The sequence below is a fragment of the Mobula birostris genome, chromosome 12 (assembly GCF_030028105.1).
Source record: "Mobula birostris isolate sMobBir1 chromosome 12, sMobBir1.hap1, whole genome shotgun sequence".
Taxonomy (NCBI): domain Eukaryota; kingdom Metazoa; phylum Chordata; class Chondrichthyes; order Myliobatiformes; family Myliobatidae; genus Mobula; species Mobula birostris.
In genome coordinates, this window is record NC_092381.1 from 73,643,440 (window position 1) to 73,664,355 (window position 20,916).

At 39.5% G+C, this 20,916-nt stretch overlaps 1 protein-coding gene across 1 annotated transcript in view; it reads right to left on the reverse strand.

Annotated features, from left to right (window-relative positions):
• LOC140206058 (WD repeat-containing protein 47-like) overlaps positions 1-20,916 on the reverse strand; it is a 59,740-nt gene that overhangs the window by 1,722 nt on the left and 37,102 nt on the right. Inside the window, exons 7-14 of the mRNA XM_072274139.1 lie at positions 19,734-19,912; positions 15,988-16,233; positions 15,051-15,135; positions 12,753-12,910; positions 12,162-12,331; positions 7,426-7,596; positions 4,334-4,465; positions 188-406 (exon numbers count right to left, since the gene is read on the reverse strand). Coding sequence (XP_072130240.1) covers positions 188-406; positions 4,334-4,465; positions 7,426-7,596; positions 12,162-12,331; positions 12,753-12,910; positions 15,051-15,135; positions 15,988-16,233; positions 19,734-19,912 — 1,360 coding nt within the window. The remainder of the gene's footprint in view (positions 1-187; positions 407-4,333; positions 4,466-7,425; positions 7,597-12,161; positions 12,332-12,752; positions 12,911-15,050; positions 15,136-15,987; positions 16,234-19,733; positions 19,913-20,916) is intronic.

Consider the following 20,916-nt stretch of genomic DNA (forward strand, 5'->3'; position numbering starts at 1 on the left):
TGCATACAAAGAAAGCATGCAAATTTAACATGGCTTTAATGGTTCACAATCTTAAAAACTTAAACATCACAGTTCGAACAAGGGTTAAATGGATGTCTTTTTACTCCTAACCATGGAACTTTACTAAAAACAAAAATAAATGGAATGTTAGGGTCAAAATTTTCAAAATATAGTTAACAAATTTTACCTCGCAAATCTGTAACTTTTACAGTGGTGTCATAAGATCCTGTGAGTAGATAGTAAGCTCCAGGAGAAAACCTCACTGAACGTACATCACTACTATGTGGTTGGTAAATTTGTACCACTCTCCCTCCTCGAATATCATACAGCATGCAGCTGGAATCTTCCTGTCCTGTAGCCAGAAGTCGTCCACTTGGATCTACAGCCACAGAAGCAACAGCGCTGCCTGGATAATGGAAGTTCACATTACACATTGATATAACAGTGATGGTTCTAACATTTTTATAAAACCAGCAGTGGACTTGGTGATAATGTTATCAAGCACATTCAATGTGAAGCATATCAAAAAATAGTCATGAACTGTTTAATCACTAAATGAAAGTGAGCATATGGGTCACAAAATAACTGATTTAATGATTTCTACAGGCTATTTTCCAATCAATAACATGGGTTTATTGAAGCTGTTCTGATTTTACTTGAGTGACTATTACTAAAAACCTAGTAAACAATATTAGAATCCTTCATTCCAGGGACAACACAGCAACTTCAGAATAAAAATTCTAAGTTATTACTGCTACATTTCTCAGTTTTCCTTTTAATACAATAGAAATTCTACAGCTAAAGGCTTAAGATTTTTTTCTATTATTTGTAAGACAGAATTTGTTTTACTAATCATATGCATTCCAGGTAAAACAAACTTCTTATCAACCAAACTGCCATTTTCCAACATTTTTGAGAACACCCATTCTGGAAACCACAGACTTTGGCTACGTCCACACTACACCAGATAATTTTGAAAATGCCGGTTTCGAGTAAAAACGACAGGCGTCCACACTAAGTGTTTTTCAAAATATCTCCGTCCACATTAGGCGGATATTTGGGCGAATCTCCTCCTACTAGGCATGCGCAGGACACACAGAAAACAAGCGAAGAGGAAACGATATACTTAGTGTGAGTTTGTCCAGTTACAGAGTAGAAAAACTTAAAAGGAATTGCTCTTGGCTCTCGCGCAGGAGGACTTAAAACTAAAAAAAAAACAAATACTGGAGCGTATGGAGGCAACCGACGGGGAGTTCACGGACAGTATGACCCAGCTGACGACGAACATTGAAAAACTGACTAACTCTGTTGCATTAATAAAGCACCTTGTTAAATGTATAAAACATCTGCATCAGTGTTATCTTGTATTTCCATACAATGTTACATTAGGCTGTTACACATCTGTTGTCAGAGAAGTACTTGCATAAATAGGTAAACCACCTTCATACAAGCAAGGACAGAAAACAGGGCAAAGTGAGTATACTTATTTATTCAGTAAGCTATGGGTCAAAGTATTTGGTGAGTACATTTCTAACTCTCCTGGCTTCAGTCTCGTTGCAGTCTGTTCTGAAATTGTTAGGTGGTTGCATTCTAGAAAACAACCAACATCTGTTATGGCATGTCATGACAGCGTTTTTAAATAGTCAAAAAACCTCACTTTACAATTTAACCCTTACGCCATTCACACCGACTGCGCGTTCTAACAGCTTGCACAGTACCAAGCAGAAGCAGAAAAAGCATTGTTGTTCTGGGGTTGTCATGACAGTGTTTTTAAATCTCTCCGGTTACCCTGTACACACTACAATGGATATTAGGCGTTTTCAGATTTATTCACTCTGGAGACCGTTTCTGAAAATCTCCGTTTTCGGGGGATGAAAACGCCATTTCAGTGTGGACAGAATGTCAAAACGAAGAGAAAAAGCTTCGTTTTCAAAATTATCCAGCGTAATGTGGACGTACCCTTTGTTGACCAATATATTAGCTATTAATCATATGACTAACAGAAATTTAGATTAGAAATTGAAAAATTATTTTTCAAGTGAGTTCAATACTATGAACTTCAATCTTATTGGATTTGTTAGCAAAATGGTAAGGTGAATAGCGGAATAAAAGTTTTCTACATCAGAACTTCATAAAAAAGCAGTTTGAGGGGCTATTTTATTTTTTTTTCCCAGAAATGCTTGTAGGTAAATAACCTTTCATGATAAATAAATGTCCAAAAGTATTCTTGAAATACTCATCTGAATCAGAACTTCGATTTAAATTAACAGGTGATCAAAATGGTAAAAAAAAAAAAAGAGCATGTACCTTGTCATTGGTTATTTAGGGCAGAATAAGTCAAAATAAACCAATTTCAACCATTGTCCATTTTATTTCTCGTTAGCGAAGGATTGTCTTCACTGTTGGAACACACTTAATATTAAGAATTCATTGTGCAAGGAATTGTAGGTTATGATTTTGTTACATATCATTCCATCATCAGTGGCATGATCATTCTGTCCCTTACAAAATTTATTGCAATTTGCATGATTGTTCATTAACTTTCCAGTCTGCATTCAGAAATTAACACCAAACAGCAAAATCTACATCTTTTGACCTTATCACTAAAATTATCAGATTTTATATAGCACTTTCAGAATATTCCAATGCATTTCCACTCAATGAGGTATAGTTGCAAGAAAACATTTATGAACCCTATGCAATTGCCTGGTTTTCTGCATTAGTTACTCATAAAATATGGTCTGATCTTCATCTAAATCACAATAACAGACAAACACAATCTGTCTAAACTAATAACACACAAACAATTATACTTTTCATGTCTTTATTGAACACATTGTTCAATCATTCACAGTCCAGGCTGGAAAAAAATATGTGAACCCTTGTACTTAGTAACTGGTAGAACCTCCTTTTAGCAACAATAACCTCCATCAAACATTTCCTGTAGCTCAAACAACAGGAATTCTGCAGATGCTGGAAATTCAAGCAACACACATAAAAGTTGCTGGTGACCGCTACCCTGACATTCTCCTATAAAATGTCTTGATACAGTTTTGAATTTTGTTCCTGCAATGATTACAAGCTGTCCACGAACTGAGGCAGCAAAGCAGCCCCAAACCATGATGCTCCTTCCACCATGGCTAACAGTTGAGATGAGGTTTTGGTACCATTTTTCCTCCAAACATAGCAGTGTGCATTTCTGCCAAAAAGTTCAACTTTTGTGTCATCTGTCCACAGAACGTTGTCCCAGAACAATTGTGGAACACATTTCGCAAACTTGAGATGTGCAGCAATGTTGTTTTTTGGAGGGCAGTAATTTCCTCCACTGTGTTCTTCCATGAACATCATACTTGTTCACCGTTTTTCTTATAGTGGAAGAGACTTTTACAAGTACTAGAGACTAATGCAGAGCTTTTGCTGTTACCCTTGGGATCTTTTTCACCTCCTTCAGCATTGCACGTTATGCTCTTGGTGTGATCTTTGCAGGATGCCCACTCCTAGGAAGAGTAGCAACAGTACTGAATTTCCTCCATTTGTAGAACATTTCTCTTACTGATGAATGCTCAGATCTTTAGAAATGCTTTTATAGCCTTTTCCAGCTTCACGCATCTCTACAATTCTTGTTTTAAGATTTTCTGAAATTTGTTTTGATCAAGGCATGATGCACATAAACAGATCTTTCTTGAGAAGAGCAGGCAGTCAGTAACCTGACTCTGTGTGTCTTTTTTTTAATAGGGGTGGGCACCTTTACAACCCACACCTCTAATCTCATCTCATTGAATGAAACACCTGACTCCAAATACAGTAGCTTTGGTAGATGGCATTACTCCAGAAGATCACACACATTTTTGAACCTTGACTGTAATAGTTAAAATGGTGTACTCAGTATTGATGAGAAGTACAATTGTTTGTGTGTTATTAGTTTAGGCAGTTTATGTTTGTCTACTATTGTGACTTAGATGAAGATCAGACCACATTTTATGAGCAATTAATGCAGAAAACCAGGTAAAGAGTTCACAAATTTTTTCTTGCAAATGTACTCCTCAAGTATAAATGGAAAGGTGGTAGTGATGGCAGCCAACCTGACAGGAAATAACTGTGTTCATGTAATGAGATTCAAAACCTGTTTTAGAAATAAAGGGATACATATAACGTAACTCACTTCTTCATAATAAAACAAGCCGACATTCCTTTTGCTGAATTTGCTTAAGTACGACATGGACTTTTCTACTCTACTACAAGCTGAGCAACAGCTTAGACTGCAATGATTTAAGTTTGTTTAGCTGTTACAATTCCTGAAACAAATTGAATCAAGTAGCAGAGATATATTTACCCGATCCATGAAATGCTGTTCCAACAACACGGACACAACTGGGCACTCTCAGGTCCCAGAATCTTACAGTCTTGTCTTGTGAGCCAGATGCAATCATCCATCCTCCCCATGTATACAGTGCAAGAATATGACCTGAAATTACAATACAAATGTTGAGATCCAACATTTTCTATGCTGTTTACAAGTGTTTTTGGAACTATTTCACATAAATCATAAAATAATGCAGCACGCTACCATTTGGCCTTATGAGTCTGCAACAGCTCTTTCAAACAGTAATCTCATACATCATTTACTCATTTTTTGAAATACATATCCAAATTCCCTTTGAAGGCTCCTACTCTGCTGTGTGTGTAATAAATCTGCACTTCCGCCCTGTGACCATTGGGTTTCTCTGGGAGTTCCAGCTTCGTCTCACATTTCAAAGAATTATGGGTTAGTAAGTAAATTGGTCACACAGGTGTAATTGGGTGGTTTGGCCAGAAGGGCCTGTTACCATGCTGCACCTCTAAATTAAAAAGAAACAAATAAACTTACTACACTTTAGGCTAATGGGTCTAAAGACTAATAAGCAGCTTAGCCCAGATTGTTTGGAATCTAGGATCTGAAAAGAATTGGGTACCAGAATGCATTAATTGTAGCCTTACAAAGATATTCAGATTCTGGAGAAATACCAGAAGATTGATAAACAGCCAATATTCGACATGGGAGGGAGCCAAAATGGAGGAACTATAGCTGATTAGTCATAACATATACTGTTGGAAAAAAAGGTTGGAATAAACAAATAGAAGTAGTACGTTTGGAAAATCATAATCCAATCAAGTAGAGTCAGCACAGTTTTATGAAGAAAAATAGTGACAGAAAAATGTTATTAATATTTTTGAGGAAGGTTTGTTGACAGTGGGTAGATTATACTTGGACTTCTATAAACTATTTGACAAGCTACCTCAAAAGGTTAAGTCAAAATAAGAATTCATAAGTCATAAAAGTATTATCTAAACAAAGAAAATCTACAGCAATATGCCAACAAGTACATCAAAGTTTGACTTGATTTTGACAAGGGGGTTGAAGGAGAAATAGATCAGCCACGATCAAATGGCAGAGTACACTCAATGGGTCTAATAACCTACTTCTGCTCCCATGTCTTATGGTCTTTAACCTAATAACCAGAACACCTTTGGGATGCAGGTGGAAATTGTAGCACTCGTAGGAAATCCATGAGATCACATTGAGAACTCCACACAGACGACACCAAAACGTCAGGATTGAATGTGGTCACGAGAACTGTCAGGCAGCAGCTGTGTTGTACTGTGTCACCCCTGGAATATTACAGATTATCTATTCAACTTACAGGTTTCCCCTGACATCCGAAGGTAGAGCGTTCCTATGAAACGGTTCGTAAGCCGAAATGTCGTAAAGCGAAGAAGCAATTACCATTTATTTATATGGGAAAATTTTGTGAGCGTTCGCAGACCCAAAAATAACCTACCAAATCATGCCAAATAACACATAAAACCTAAAATAACAGTAATATATAGTAAAAGCAGGAATGATATGATAAATACACAGCCTATATAAAGTAGAAATACTTCTCCACAACGATTGGCTGCACAGATCTCCGTAGCGAAAATCTCACGCAAGCGCTCTCGGCAGGAAACCTCACGCAAGCGCTGTTGGCATAAATGCGCTCTCCAGTAATCTTTAAACTATGAAGCTGCCAAATCTACCAAATAACACATAAAAATACACAGCCTATATAAAGTAGAAATAATGTATGTACACTGTAGTATCACTTACGGGAATTAGGAAGACATCGAGTACACTGATGATGGTGTGTTAGACTGAGTCGTTGCAGGTTGGGGTGGTGCAGTGGCCCCCAACCACCAGGCCGCCGACCCGATACATTGCCGCGAAGCACGCGGGGTAGCCGGGAGGCACACAGCACATCCTTAAGAAAAAAGCTGAAATAAACATGCTAATTAATTAGGTGCTGCCCGGCATGTAAATGTCGGCACAGATCAGAGGCGATTGCCGATTGCATCGGCACTGATCTGGGCTGACAATTACATGCTAGGCGACACCTAATTAATTAGCATGTTTATTTCGGCTTTTTTCTTAAAGATGTGGTGTGTGCCTCCAAGCTACCGCTGCATTCTCCGCAATTCAGCACAGTATCTGTCCAGGGCCCGGGGGTTGGGGTGGTGGGACACGGGGGTGTCATCTCATCGTCGATCAGGGCAGGCAGCTCATTCTCTCCTATGACTGCCTGCCTCGATGTCGAAGATCGAGGTTCATCCTCTGCTGTGGCTGACGTGGAAGGCTTGCTTGACTGCTGAGCCTCGCGCATTTTTCTATCATACAGTTGTTTGTAAGCACTCAAACCATCCTGCAAATATCCCCTAAACCTACGTACCCCTTCAAAATTAAAGTCGTACTTTATCATTGCAACGAAAATCTCACGCAGTTGCTTCACATTCAGTTCCTGGATGACTTCACTTTCGCTACTGCATACGGTTTCGATTGTTATCCCTTCCTCTTCCAATTGCATCAGCTCTTCATCTATCAGTTCTTGGTCATGGGACGCCAAAACCTCTTCAACATCATCTTCGTCAGCTTCCACAAGCCAAACTCACTTTGTCCTTGCTTCGTTCACCACGATTGAAACACTTAATTATGTCTAGTTTTACGCTAAGTGTAACACCCTTACGAGCTCTTTCAGGCTTTTCCGACACCTTAGAGCTCATCTTGCTAACGGCTGCTCAATGCAACGTGTTTAAGCAATGCTGTTCTGAATCCGGGGGAGGGCGGCTGCTCGGGGTGCGCGCTGCCTTTCTTCGTAACAGTGAAAACACCTTCTGAAAGCGAGAACAGGGTACTAATGTAGGTCTTTCGTAACAGTGAGGTTTCGTAAAGCGAACGTTCGAAAAGCAGGGGACACCTGTACTACATTTCAGTTGTATTAAATAATTCACACCCAAAGCAATAGGTCATCAATTGTCATCAGAGAAATGCTATTTTTCCCTTAATCCTCTGTACAGTTTCTTGCCAGTTACAAAACTGTTATCAACTTAAAAACTTTTTAGTCTATTCCGTACCAGTGTGACCACTGAGTGCGTGCAATCCCTGGCCTCTCTGACAGTCTGTAGTATAAATATTACAATCTCCAGCACCAGCACTGATTAAGATAGCACCTCCACTTTCTGGGCCCTCCATAAAAGCAAGATCGCGGATTGTACCATCGTGCATGCTGAACTCCAAATCAGGACCTATGAAAGAAAGCACACACAACTATCATTAGATTTATAACCAACTTTTGCAATAAAATCATAACATTGTGATTTTTTTAAAATAATAGAGAGCCTTTGATCTGAAACATTGACTTTCACTTCATAAACACTGCCTAGCCTGCTGAGCATTTCCAGCAATTTCTGATAGAAATTTACGACCTCTATTCTGCAACCTGTGACAATATCCATGTCATGTTCCTAAGATCTTTTATTTTATCATATAAATGGATGGCACTTCATTACACATGACAGTTCTGCAATTACAATAATAAAGGCAATTAAGAATATCACACCCAAATTTCTGAAATAAAATGAACCATAAGTGCTGAACTTCAGTTATAACTTGATTTTCCAAATGTCTCATCGAAATAAGTTTTCTGAGCTTTTTTTATAATCAAAAATTATGCTCTCTGAATAAACAAAACCAAAAGTCAAACGGAAGTAGAACATCTGCAGTAAATAGTAGGACACAAAGAAATGCTGTCAAACAGAGGCACCTAGGGGTCTGCCCACAGTTCTCTTAAAGTGGCAACACAGGTGGATGGAGTATTAAGGCAAGTACATGATATGCTTGCATTAACAGGATAGGGCATAGAATGCTAGAGTCAGGGTGTTACTTTGCAATTTTACAAAATACTGGTTTGGCCATACTTGGAGTATACTGTGCACTTCTGATTGGCAAACTATAGGAAGTATGTGATTGTGTTGAAGAGAATGCAGAAGAAATTTACAAGGAAGCTGCTTGGATTAGATGATGCAAACAAGAGGAGTCCTGACGAAAGGTCTTGGCCCGAAACGTCGACTGTACCTCTTCCTAGAGATGCTGCCTGGCCTGCTGCGTTCACCAGCAACTTTAATGTGTGTTGCCTGGATTAGATGACACTAGTTAAGGGAAAAAAATGGACAAGGTTTTGTTTTTAAAAACGCAAACACGAGGAAATCTGCAGATGCTGGAAATTCAAGCAACACACACAAAAAATGCTGGTGAACGCAGCAGGCCAGGCAGCATCTATAGGAAGAGGTACAGTCGACTTTTCGGGCCGAGACCCTTCGTCTGGACTAACTGAAAGAAGAGATAGTAAGAGATTTGAAAGTGGGAGGGGGAGGGGGAGATCTGAAATGCTAGGAGATGACAGGAGGGGGAGGGATGGAACCAAGAGCTGGAAAGTTGATTGGCAAAAAAGATACGAAGCTGGAGAAGGGACAGGATCATGAGATGGGAGGCCTAGGGAGAAAGAAAGGGGGAGGGAAGCCCAGAGGATGGGTAAGGAGTTATAGTGAGGGGGACAGAGGGAAAGGGAGAGGGAGAGGGAGAGGGGGGGGGGGGGGAGAGAGAGAGAGAGAGAGAAATAAATAAATAAATCAATAAAGGATGGGGTACGAAGGGGAGGTGGGGGATTAACGGAAGTTAGAGAAGTCAATGTTCATGTCATCAGGTTGGAGGCTACCCAGACGGAATACAAGGTGTTGTTCCTCCAACCTGAGTGTGGCTTCATCTTGACAGTAGAGGAGGCTGTGGATAGACATATCAGAATGGGAATGGGACGTGGAATTAAAATGTGTGGCCACTGGGAGATCCTGCTTTCTCTGGTGGACAGAGCGTAGGTGTTCAGTGAAACAGTCCCCCAGCCTGCGTTGGGTCTCACCAAGATATAGAAGGCGGCCAGCTGTCTTATTCCTGCTTCTATTTCTCATGTTCTCACAAGCATGATCTATGCTGACAGTTCAGGACATTAGAGAGAGAATGCCATAAAATATGTATCTTTTAGAAGTGATAATAAATCAAGATGTAAATTGCTCACTCAATTGGCGCCAAATTACTAATGGCTCCAATTCAAAAATAATTATTTCTTAATTAAAACTGAAAAACAACTCATCTGGTTAATATTGCACTGCCAATTATGAGAATTACGATCAAATTATTGCTCAGATTTCCTACATAATTACCATGTACATTAGTTTGTACATTTGAACCCACATCTACCACTTCCATTGGCAGCATGTTTCACACTTACACCACTCTCTGAGTGAAGAAGATCCCCCTCAGATTTCTCTTAAATATTTCACCTTTCATCCTAAATTCCAAGGCAGAGTACAAAGTAATTGGCAGGATACTTGGTAGTATGGAGGAGCAGAGGGATCTGGGGGTACATGTCCACAGATCCCTGAAAGTTGCCTCACAGGTAGATACGGTAGTTAAGAAAGCTTATGGGGTGTTAACTTTCATAAGTCGAGGGATAGAGTTTAAGAGTCGCGACGTAATGATGCAGCTCTATAAAACCCTGGTTAGGCCACATTTGGAGTACTGTGTCCAGTTCTGGTCACCTCACTATAGGAAGGATGTGGAAGCATTGGAAAGGGTACAGAGGATATTTACAAGGATGCTGCCTGGTTTAGAGAGTATGAATTATGATCAGAGATTAAGGGAGCCAGGGCTTTGCTCTTTGGAGAGAAGGAGGATGAGAGGAGACATGACAGAGGTATACAAGATATTCAGAGGAATAGATAGAGTGGACAGACAGTGCCTCTTCCCCAGGGCACCACTGCTCAATACAAGAGGACATGGCTTTAAGGTAAGGGGTGGGAAGTTCAAGGAGGATATTAGAGTAAGGTTTTTCACTGAGAGAGTGGTTGGTGCATGGAATGCACTGCCTGAGTCAGTGGTGGAGGCAGATACACTAGTGAAATTTAAGAGACTACTGGACAGGTATATGGAGGAATTTAAGGTGGGGGTTATATGGGAGGCAGGGTTTGAGGGTCGGCACAACATTGTGGGCCGAACGGCCTGTACTGTTCTATGTCCTAGTCTCACCCAACCTGAAGGGAAAAAGCCTGCGTGTATTCACCCTATCTGTATCCCACATAATTTTGTATACTTTTATAAGATCTCCCCTCATTTTTCTGTACTTCAGGGAATAAAGAAATAACCTATTCAACCTTTGCCTATAACTCAGGACCACAAGTCCTGGTAACATCCTTACAAACTTCATCTGCACTCTTTAAAGCTTATTGATATCTTCCCTGTAGGAATCGTGACCAGAACTGCACACAGTAATCCAAATTTGGTATCAACAATGTGTCATACAACTTCAACATAAAAAACATTATAACTTCTGATTTATAAAAGTCAAGCACCAAAAACTCTTTTTACAACCTTATCTACCCATGATGCCACTTGCAAGGAACTATAGGTCTGTATTCCCATGTCCCTTTCTTCTTCTACATACCTCTGTTCCCTAATATTCACTGTGCAAGTCTTTCCATGGTTTGTTCTCCCAAAATACAACTCCTCAAACCTGTTTGCATTAAACTTTATCCGCCATTTTTTAGCTTATTTTTCCAGCTGGTCTCGATCACAATGCAAACTTTGATACACTTCCTCTCTGTCCAATATTCGTATCATCAGCAAATCTGCTGATTCAGTATATATTAACAGTGAAATGATCACATTCTAAGCCAATACAGTTTTCCTGATGGTCAATCTGAACGCTTTACAAGAGTCTGTCCATTAGCTGGTGACATATTGTGTGGGGTTTTTAATAAGTCTTCTGGCATAGACCAAAAATACGCAATAGGATATGGGGCATTTTTTGTCATGGCTCACAAGCAGTTAAGTACTATGGCTTCGCTCAGCTCCTTTTGATAATAGAACCAAACATTTTTGTATAGTCAACTTATGACATATTTGGCCTGTATCCAAGTGTATTTTGCAATCTATTTCAATATGCATTTTCCACAACATTTGTTTTTGCCACTCATTTGTCTTTGCGAAAACAAAATATTCCTTTTGGTCTTAAGAGGCTGTTATGTATTAACTATCATCCTAGACTTCTTCCATCCCTTTAACCAACAGAGCTTATGTAACAGCCTCGAAGTCCATTATCAAACAGCATGTCTCTAAGTGCCTGATAAAATCACAGGGAAGGTTGTTCCAGTCTTTTGGATATTGCCTAGATAAAGGCCATGACTGATCACACCAGCATCCTGCATGGTATCTACAGTTGGCTGTAAGATGGGAATCAACTTTCAGGCAGAAAACTGCTAACATGGTATTACATAAAGACTGATCTAATTGACCTGTTACCGGAATAGACAAACATAGCATGGATTAACTGGCAGCATTTCTTGATGAGCACAATGCTGCCCTAGCTGTGGACAAGTATCGGCTGATATTAAGATTGCAGTAAAACAGCTCTATGACTTCTGCCCATTGTTTCATTTGATCATATTCTAAAACCGCAACTTCCCCAGATGATTTCACAGCCTTTTGTAAATAACCAGAGCCCTTATGGTTCATTTTGATTTCTAAGCAAAAAGAAATCAAATACAAGATATTGTTACTTCAATTCTGTTGCAGAATCTTGAATATTTTGTTCATTGTGTTATACCATTAAAATATTGGCTTTTAATTTTCAACATAATTAGAAAAAAATGAACTCAAGCATTCAATTCAACATTGCTAACATGTAAGAATATACTAAGTTAACAGCATTTTCCATCCCAAAGTAAAAAGGAACCATATAATCACATAATCTTCCACATACCTGTAGCATTGCATGTCTCTGCACTAAATGGCAGCACTTTCACGTATTTATCATTTGATCCAGTTGCTAATAGTTGTCCACACTTACTCCAGGCCACACAATAAATTGAACCTTTGTGGTGCTTGTTCCTTTTAAACTTTACTAGAGGTTGCTTAGGTGAACTGTATGCACTGTAGATGGTGGGATGTTGCAAGTGGATAAAAGTAGGAAGATGGTTTTAAAAACATTATTAAGTGATAGATACCATCTTTACAATTCTGCCCTCCCACAAATTCTAAGTAAAGATAAATGTACTCATTATTTCACATAAAATATGTAATCATCATAATAATGATTTACAGGTCACATCCCTGGTCAAGATAACAACTTAAAAAGATTAATCTCCAAGGAAATTAGAATATACATAAATAGTGTTTCTATGTAGATAGTTTTGCTATTGGTTAATAAAGTTCTGAAAGGATATGATGTGCTCTTTTCCCTCAAATTGTTAGCAGCTGAACAGTAATTTAATAGAAACACGCTGGATCTGTTTCACTTATTACTTTAACAATTTAAGTTCTTAGTATTTTCATATATTAGTCATGCTGTTACCTTGGGTCAATAACGTCTGGGTACGCACAGACACGCAAAGTTTTGGTATTTGAACCAACTGCATAGAGAGTTCCACTTGGGTGGAATGCTACTGCTCTTATGGCTTGAGTATCTTCAAGAGTATTAATGGCAACGAACTGCTTTTTGGATCTATCTTCCTATTAATGCAATAGAAAACACAAATGCACATTAAGGTTCCAAAATCAACACAATTTATGCAAACTTTTTTATGCATAATATCAAAAACAGATTTGTACCAAATTAATTGATATAAAATTTATGCATGTAAAAAAATTAACGGTGCTTATTAGAATTTAACTGCATCTTGGATTAAGAGATTTCAATTCTAAACTTAGATATTACAAATTGATCAAAGGTGTAGAGAGTAAAGAAATATTAACAGAGATCTGACTCCGTTTCATAAGCAAAACAACAATTTATTGGCATACAACAATGGCAAGTGCTCCACTGCTTCCTTGCTAGAATGCTTCAAAAGGTTTGCAAGGTCACATGAGTAGCTCTGGCTTCCTCAGACAGCCTGATTCTTCAAAAAAAAAACTATTAGCTGAGATAATTGGTCAAGAGGAGCCACATTGAGTGGACTTTAATTTTTTAAAAACTGAGCTGCAGGACAGAACGGATGCTTACAGAATTCTAAAGCCAAAATGGATAAAATGTAAATTGGCCTACACAGTTGAAAGGAAAAGAGATATTAAATAATGTGGTACAGAAAATAGACAAAAAAGAAGAGAAACCTAGGAAAAAATGAGGAAAGAGATAAATTTAGCTTTTGCCTAAATGGCTTTTAAAGACAAAGTCATTCCAATATGGGAAGAAACAGTAAAACAGGTGTCAGTAAATATCTAAAGTAGACTGTAGGTTGTGTGGAATGATCTACAGCCTTGTTGGTTATGGCTCCTGAAGTGTTTAACCAAGTATTTTATAAATACAGAAAGATTTTCACCAACTTTTCAAGCAACCATTTCTAAACCCCACCATCATTAAATTTTTTCTTAATTTCCCCTCTAATACTTTTATATAGTCCACTCTACTAAAGACAACCACAGAGGTCTTTAAAGATTTATCTTAATTTTATTTTCATCAATTAAATATACCCCAAGTAACCTTTAACCTAAAAAAAGTAAACGACATGGTAAGTCTGACCTCATAACAATAACTCTTCAGCATTAATAACAATATCCTTGTATGAAAGAACAGTCAGCGTAAAAAGAAAAAAATTCAATGAATTTAGAGGAAATATGCTTAAGGCTAAATAAGGGCATTTACAGTTCAAAAAAGTCTCCGAAAGAAATCTTAAATTTTGTTATCTTGGAAACTTCCCCATACCGTAATAGGTGTAATGTCGAAGAGGCTTCTCTAATTCATATGTTTTGGTCCTGCCCGCAGCTTGATAAATTTTGGAAAGAAATATTTCATACTTTCTCGGAGCTTCTTAAAGTAAACTTTAAACCCAACCCTCTGACTGCTTTGTTTGGCATTGTTGGAGGAAATGATTTTACTCTTAAGCTGAATTATTTGCATATTTTAGCTTTTATTTCTCTTCTAGCCAGAAGAGTTTCGTTGCTTAAATGGAAAGATGCCGCTCCACCTACTCATGCCCATTGGTTGATTGATGTTATGTCATGTTTAAATCTAAAGAAGATTAGGTGTTCTATTTCTATACCTAGACAAGATTTTTTCACATTATGGGGACCTTTTTGGAACTACTTTCACAATCTTCGACTTGTTCAGCAATGATGATGGCCATTATATGTTTGAATTTATGACTATATGTCAGAGATTTTTTTCCTTTTCCTTTAACCAAACAGCTTTCTTTTAATGTTTTCTTCTCTCTTTTTTTTTCTTTTTTGTTATGGGGTTTTGATTTTGCTTTAGATTAGAATAACATGTACCTTTTCAATATTATGGTTAATTTACAATACATAGTTATGGGGAAATTCAATCTTGTTTCTGTTTCCATAATACCATAATGTATTTTGCATTCATCTATACAAGTAATTAATAAAAATATTGAAAAAGAAAAAAGGTATCTTGGAAACAAAAGAACCTAATAAGAAGCAGCAGTTCTCAGAGAAAAGTGGGAAACAGAAGGATTACCATAAATTCTAAAGCTACAAAAATCTATTAGTAAACAAAAAAGTTTAGGGAAGTGTTTGGATTATAAATGTGTAATTGCTTCTGTGAACAATTTGCTAATGACAGAATCTTGTCAGCCTATAATACATAGCAGGAACCAACAAATTCTACCATTAATCAAACTACACAAATGAAATGCACCTCTTCATTCTTTGTTCCACTGACAGAAACGTTTTCTGCCATCGGTGGACTTACTGCAAGATCTGTTGAAGCAGGAGAATCTGTCCTATATTAAAAAAAAACAAACAAAATGTTTTAGTTAATTACATTAGAGCCTGGCTACATAATAGCATTAGCCTGATGGGGCATATCTACATATACTGGGTTTATATCATTTCTAAGTTTCGGTAGAAGATTCTGGTTTGAGTTGAGTGAAATCATTTTGTGTCATCCTGTACTAGCTCAGTGTGGTTTAGCATGAGCAACACAATTAGAAAACAGCCAGGAAGCAGTGTCAATTTCAAGTTTGATTTTCTAACCAGCAAGATATTGAATGGAGAACATTATTAGCCCTGAGAACACTTTCCTGAGAATTCCTCCTCCTTCACTCCATCCTTCTGTAGTTCTTTTGTATATATGATCACATTCAGGTGACCCCACATTATGGATGTTCGGGTAACGGACATTTGTCCTTACAGATTAACAGATCATGACCCAAAATTAGAGATGTGGGATAAAATTCATTTGTACCAAATTTATATTGGGGAGGGGGGCGAAAAAATAAATACACAATGCAGGTGTTATGCAAAACCCTAATACAGCCTACTTTTGGGAATGCAACCTTCTTGTAATGTGGGGGGTCCGCCTGTATAGTTTAAAAATAATGTTACCATGCACATTAAGGGGCAATTGTGATGTACAAGAGTTAATCAGCTGGAATAGCAGTTAAGTTAGTTCATATGAATCCAACACTTTTAAGATCAATAATGTGACTATTCTTCTAGTTATGGCAAGATGATAGGGAAAGAACATATTAACATCCAATATGCGATGATACAAATCCTCTCATTTTACATTCTCAGCAATTGCCAGTTTAAAAATCAACATTTATTCCACAGCAACAACCTAAACATCTTACTTAGAAAAGAATGAAGATGCCTCGTTATGAGGAAATGCATTTCCTGTGTTGGATTTAATTGGAGTACTTGTGCTGTTAGGTAGTCCTGAACTTTGCTGACGAACTTCAAGAGGTGTTACTGAATTGGTAGCTGAAGAGTCATTTTGTGCACTTGGCTGGTTTCCTTTACATTGTTGATTAGGAGACTGTGCCTCTGTGCTAACGCTGTCCATTCCTAGATTCAATTCTTCCAATTTTTGCATTGATCTGAATAAAAAAAACAAATTTAAGTTCCTCGGGGTCAATATCACAAATGACTTGACTTGGTCCAACCAAACAGAGTCCACTGCCAAGAAGGCCACTAGCGCCTTTACTCCCTGAGAAAACTAAAGAAATTTGGCCTGTCCCCTAAAACCCTCACTAATTTTTATAGATGCACCGTAGAAAGCATTCTTCTAGGGTGCATCACAACCTGGTATGGAAGTTGTCCTGTCCAAGACCGGAAGAAGCTGCAGAAGATCGTGAACACGGCGCACCACATCACACAAACCAATCTTCCGTCCTTGGACTTTACACCGCACACTGTCAAAGCAGTGCTGCCAGGATAATCAAGGACACGACCCACCCAACCAACACACTTTCTGTCTCTCTTCCCTCCGGGAGAAGGCTCAGAAGCTTGAAGACTTCTACGGCCAGATTTGGGACCAGCTTCTTTCCAACTGTGATAAGACTGCTGAACGGATCCTGACCCGGATCTGGGCCGTACCCTCCAAATATCCGGACCTGCCTCTCGGTTTTTTTACACTACCTTACTTTCCATTTTTCTATTTTCTATTTATGATTTATAATTTAAATTTTTAATATTTACTATCGATTTGTAATCCAGGGAGCGGAAAGCGCAGAATCAAATATCGCTGTGATGATTGTACGTTCTAGTATTAATTGTTTGGCAACAATAAAGTATAAATTAAATCACGCCATTAACACCACCAAATAATACAGCAATCTAAGCAAAACTCTATTATATACATTTATTAAATCTCATTTAAAGCTCTTCTTTAAAAAGATGTTCACAAGATATTCTCAGGAACAAATAGACCAAAATACCTGTGTGTGCTTAAACTGATTATTCTTAAGAGGGTAAGAAAAATAAGTTTGTACCAGCAACACACATAAAAGTTGCTGGTGAACGCAGCAGGCCAGGCAGCATCTCTAGGAAGAGGTGCAGTCAACGTTTCAGGCCAAGACCCTTCGTCAGGACTAACTGAAGGAAGAGTGAGTAAGGGATTTGAAAGTTGGAGGGGGAGGGGAAGATCCAAAATGATAGGAGAAGACAGGAGGGGGAGGGATGGAGCCAAGAGCTGGACGGGTGATAGGCAAAAGGGATACGAGAGGATCATGGGACAGGAGGTCCAGGAAGAAAGACAAGGGGGGGGGGGGAACCAGAGGATGGGCAAGGGGTATATTCAGAGGGACAGAGGGAGAAAAAGGAGAGTGAGAGAAAGAATGTGTGTATAAAAATAAGTAACAGATGGGGTATGAGGGGGAGGTGGGGCATTAGCGGAAGTTAGAGAAGTCGATGTTCATGCCATCAGGTTGGAGGCTACCCAGATGGAATATAAGGTGTTCCTCCAACCTGAGTGTGGCTTCATCTTTACAGTAGAGGGGGCCGTGGATAGACATGTCAGAATGGGAATGGGATGTGGAATTAAAATGTGTGGCCACTGGGAGATCCTGCTTTCTCTGGCGGACAGAGTGTAGGTGTTCAGCAAAGCGGTCTCCCAGTCTGCGTTGGGTCTCGCCAATATATAAAAGGCTACATCGGGAGCACCGGACGCAGTATATCACCCCAGCCGACTCACAGGTGAAGTGTTGCCTCACCTGGAAGGACTGCTTGGGGCCCTGAATGGTGGTAAGGGAGGAAGTGTAAGGGCATGTGTAGCACTTGTTCCGCTTACACGGATAAGTGCCAGGAGGGAGATCAGTGGGGAGGGATGGGGGGGACGAATGGACAAGGGAGTCGCATAGGGAGCGATCCCTGCGGAATGCGGGGGGGTGAGGGAAAGATGTGCTTAGTGGTGGGATCCCGTTGGAGGTGGCGGAAGTTACGGAGAATAATATGTTGGACCCGGAGGCTGGTGGGGTGGTAGGTGAGGACCAGGGGAACCCTATTCCTAGTGGGGTGGCGGGAGGATGGAGTGAGAGCAGATGTAAGTGAAATGGGGGAGGTGCGTTTAAGAGCAGAGTTGATAGTGGAGGAAGGGAAGCCCCTTTCTTTAAAAAAGGAAGACATCTCCCTCGTCCTAGAATGAAAAGCCTCATCCTGAGAGCAGATGCGGCGGAGACGGAGGAATTGCGAGAAGGGGATGGCGTTTTTGCAAGAGACAGGGTGAGAAGAGGAATAGTCCAGATAGCTGTGAGAGTCAGTAGGCTTATAGTAGACATCAGTGGATAAGCTGTCTCCAGAGACAGAGACAGAAAGATCTAGAAAGGGGAGGGAGGTGTCGGAAATGGACCAGGTAAACTTAAGGGCAGGGTGAAAGTTGGAGGCAAAGTTAATAAAGTCATTCTAGGACGAGGGAGATGTCTTCCTTTTTTAAAGAAAGGGGCTTCCCTTCCTCCACTATCAACTCTGCTCTTAAACGCATCTCCCCCATTTCACGTACATCTGCTCTCACTCCATCCTCCCGCCACCCCACTAGGAATAGGGTTCCCAGGGTCCTCACCTACCACCCCACCAGCCTCCGGGTCCAACATATTATTCTCCGTAACTTCCGCCACCTCCAACGGGATCCCACCACTAAGCACATCTTTCCCTCACCCCCCCACATTCCGCAGGGATCGCTCCCTATGCGACTCCCTTGTCCATTCGTCCCCCCCATCCCTCCCCACTGATCTCCCTCCTGGCACTTATCCGTGTAAGCGGAACAAGTGCTACACATGCCCTTACACTTCCTCCCTTACCACCATTCAGGGCCCCAAGCAGTCCTTCCAGGTGAGGCAACACTTCACCTGTGAGTCGGCTGGGGTGATATACTGCGTCCGGTGCTCCCGATGTAGCCTTTTATATATTGGCGAGACCCAACGCAGACTGGGAGACCGCTTTGCTGAACACCTACACTCTGTCCGCCAGAGAAAGCAGGATCTCCCAGTGGCCACACATTTTAATTCCACGTCCCATTCCCATTCTGACATGTCTATCCACGGCCTCCTCTACTGTAAAGATGAAGCCACACTCAGGTTGGAGGAACAACACCTTATATTCCATCTGGGTAGCCTCCAACCTGATGGCATGAACATCGACTTCTCTAACTTCCGCTAATGCCCCACCTCCCCCTCGTACCCCATCTGTTACTTATTTTTATACACACATTCTTTCTCTCACTCTCCTTTTTCTCCCTCTGAATATCCCCCTTGCCCATCCTCTGGTTCCACCCCCCCTTGTCTTTCTTCCTGGACCTCCTGTCCCATGATCCTCTCGTATCCCTTTTGTCTATCACTTGTCCAGCTCTTGGCTCCATCCCTCCCCCTCCTGTCTTCTCCTATCATTTTGGATCTCCCCCTTCCCCTCCAACTTTCAAATCCCTTACTTACTCTTCCTTCAGTTAGTCCTGACGAAGGGGCTCGGCCTGAAACGTCGACTGCACCTCTTCCTAGAGATGCTGCCTGGCCTGCTGCGTTCACCAGCAACTTTTACGTGTGCTGCTTGAATTTCCAGCATCTGCAGAATTCCTGTTGTTTAAGTTTGTTCCAGAGTTGTAACTTACTTGCTGAGAAACTGCTCTGTAAGGTTCTGTTGCTGGCCTGCTCCATCTTCTTCATTGACTCCACCTTCCATTAACATCTGCTGGTATAGTTGCCTTTGTTGCTCCTTTTGCTCCAAATGCTGTTGGTAGCGCATTCGCTGTCGACAGTACTCCTGAAATTGATCTGTAGATTCCCTCAGCTAAGATTAAACAAAATTATATCTGAAAATATTTGGATTTATTATAATCCTGGCTTTAACTGAAATTTAGTTTTCTATTTCAATCAAATCAGTACAATCATGTGAAATTTTTGAGCTGTGCAATGATTCTGCCAAGTAATTTATCTTGTAGCTTTCAAGTTTATTGTTAAAGGCATATGCACACAGGGTATAAATGACACAAATCAGATTTTTTAAACCACATTCAATACCATTGCTAATTCCATTCTACTTAAGAATCCAGTGGTAATTGAAGATCAGAAAACATAATCCGTAAGAAGTACTGGATCATTAATCTTCAACCAATGGGTACCTAAGAACAGCTACAGACAAAAAATTAATATTTATGAACAGTTTTGAATGTGATTTATTTTTCTGTAAAGCATTATCTTCTAGATTGCAGATGATAATCAACAGAAGCAATAAGGTTTGCAAGTTCTAAATTTCAGACCCCAATATATAGTTCAAAGCACATACAACAATTCTGTCTACTGAGACTCTTGAAATATAAGAAATAAAATATTGTTAGAAGATATTTTTAATATACATGCCAATACTTCAGCTTTTAAAACATTAATATTTTAAGACAAATATCAGTTATAGACATTTTGAACTATTTTACCTTCAAAATTGAATTAAAAGACATGTCTTTTACTGACCACATGTACACAGTGAAATGAGTTGACAATGTCGTTCTCAGAAACAAGTTAATATTATGGAAAACAGATTTATGACTTATTCAGGCTTAGCTTCCTGATTTAGGCTCTTAATAGAGGTAGTTTTTCCTCTATCAAGAATGCTTAGAAGTACTTATGAAAATCACCTGAGTCTTAAGTATCATTCCTTAGAAAAGAAAATCAACAAACTTCACATTGATTAAAACCAGAAACAAAAATGGGAAGGCCATCTATTCACAAAGTGGCTTGCATTTCTGATTCAAGCATGACATTTTTTTGTCAAAATATTGAAGATGATCCTCAAAAATT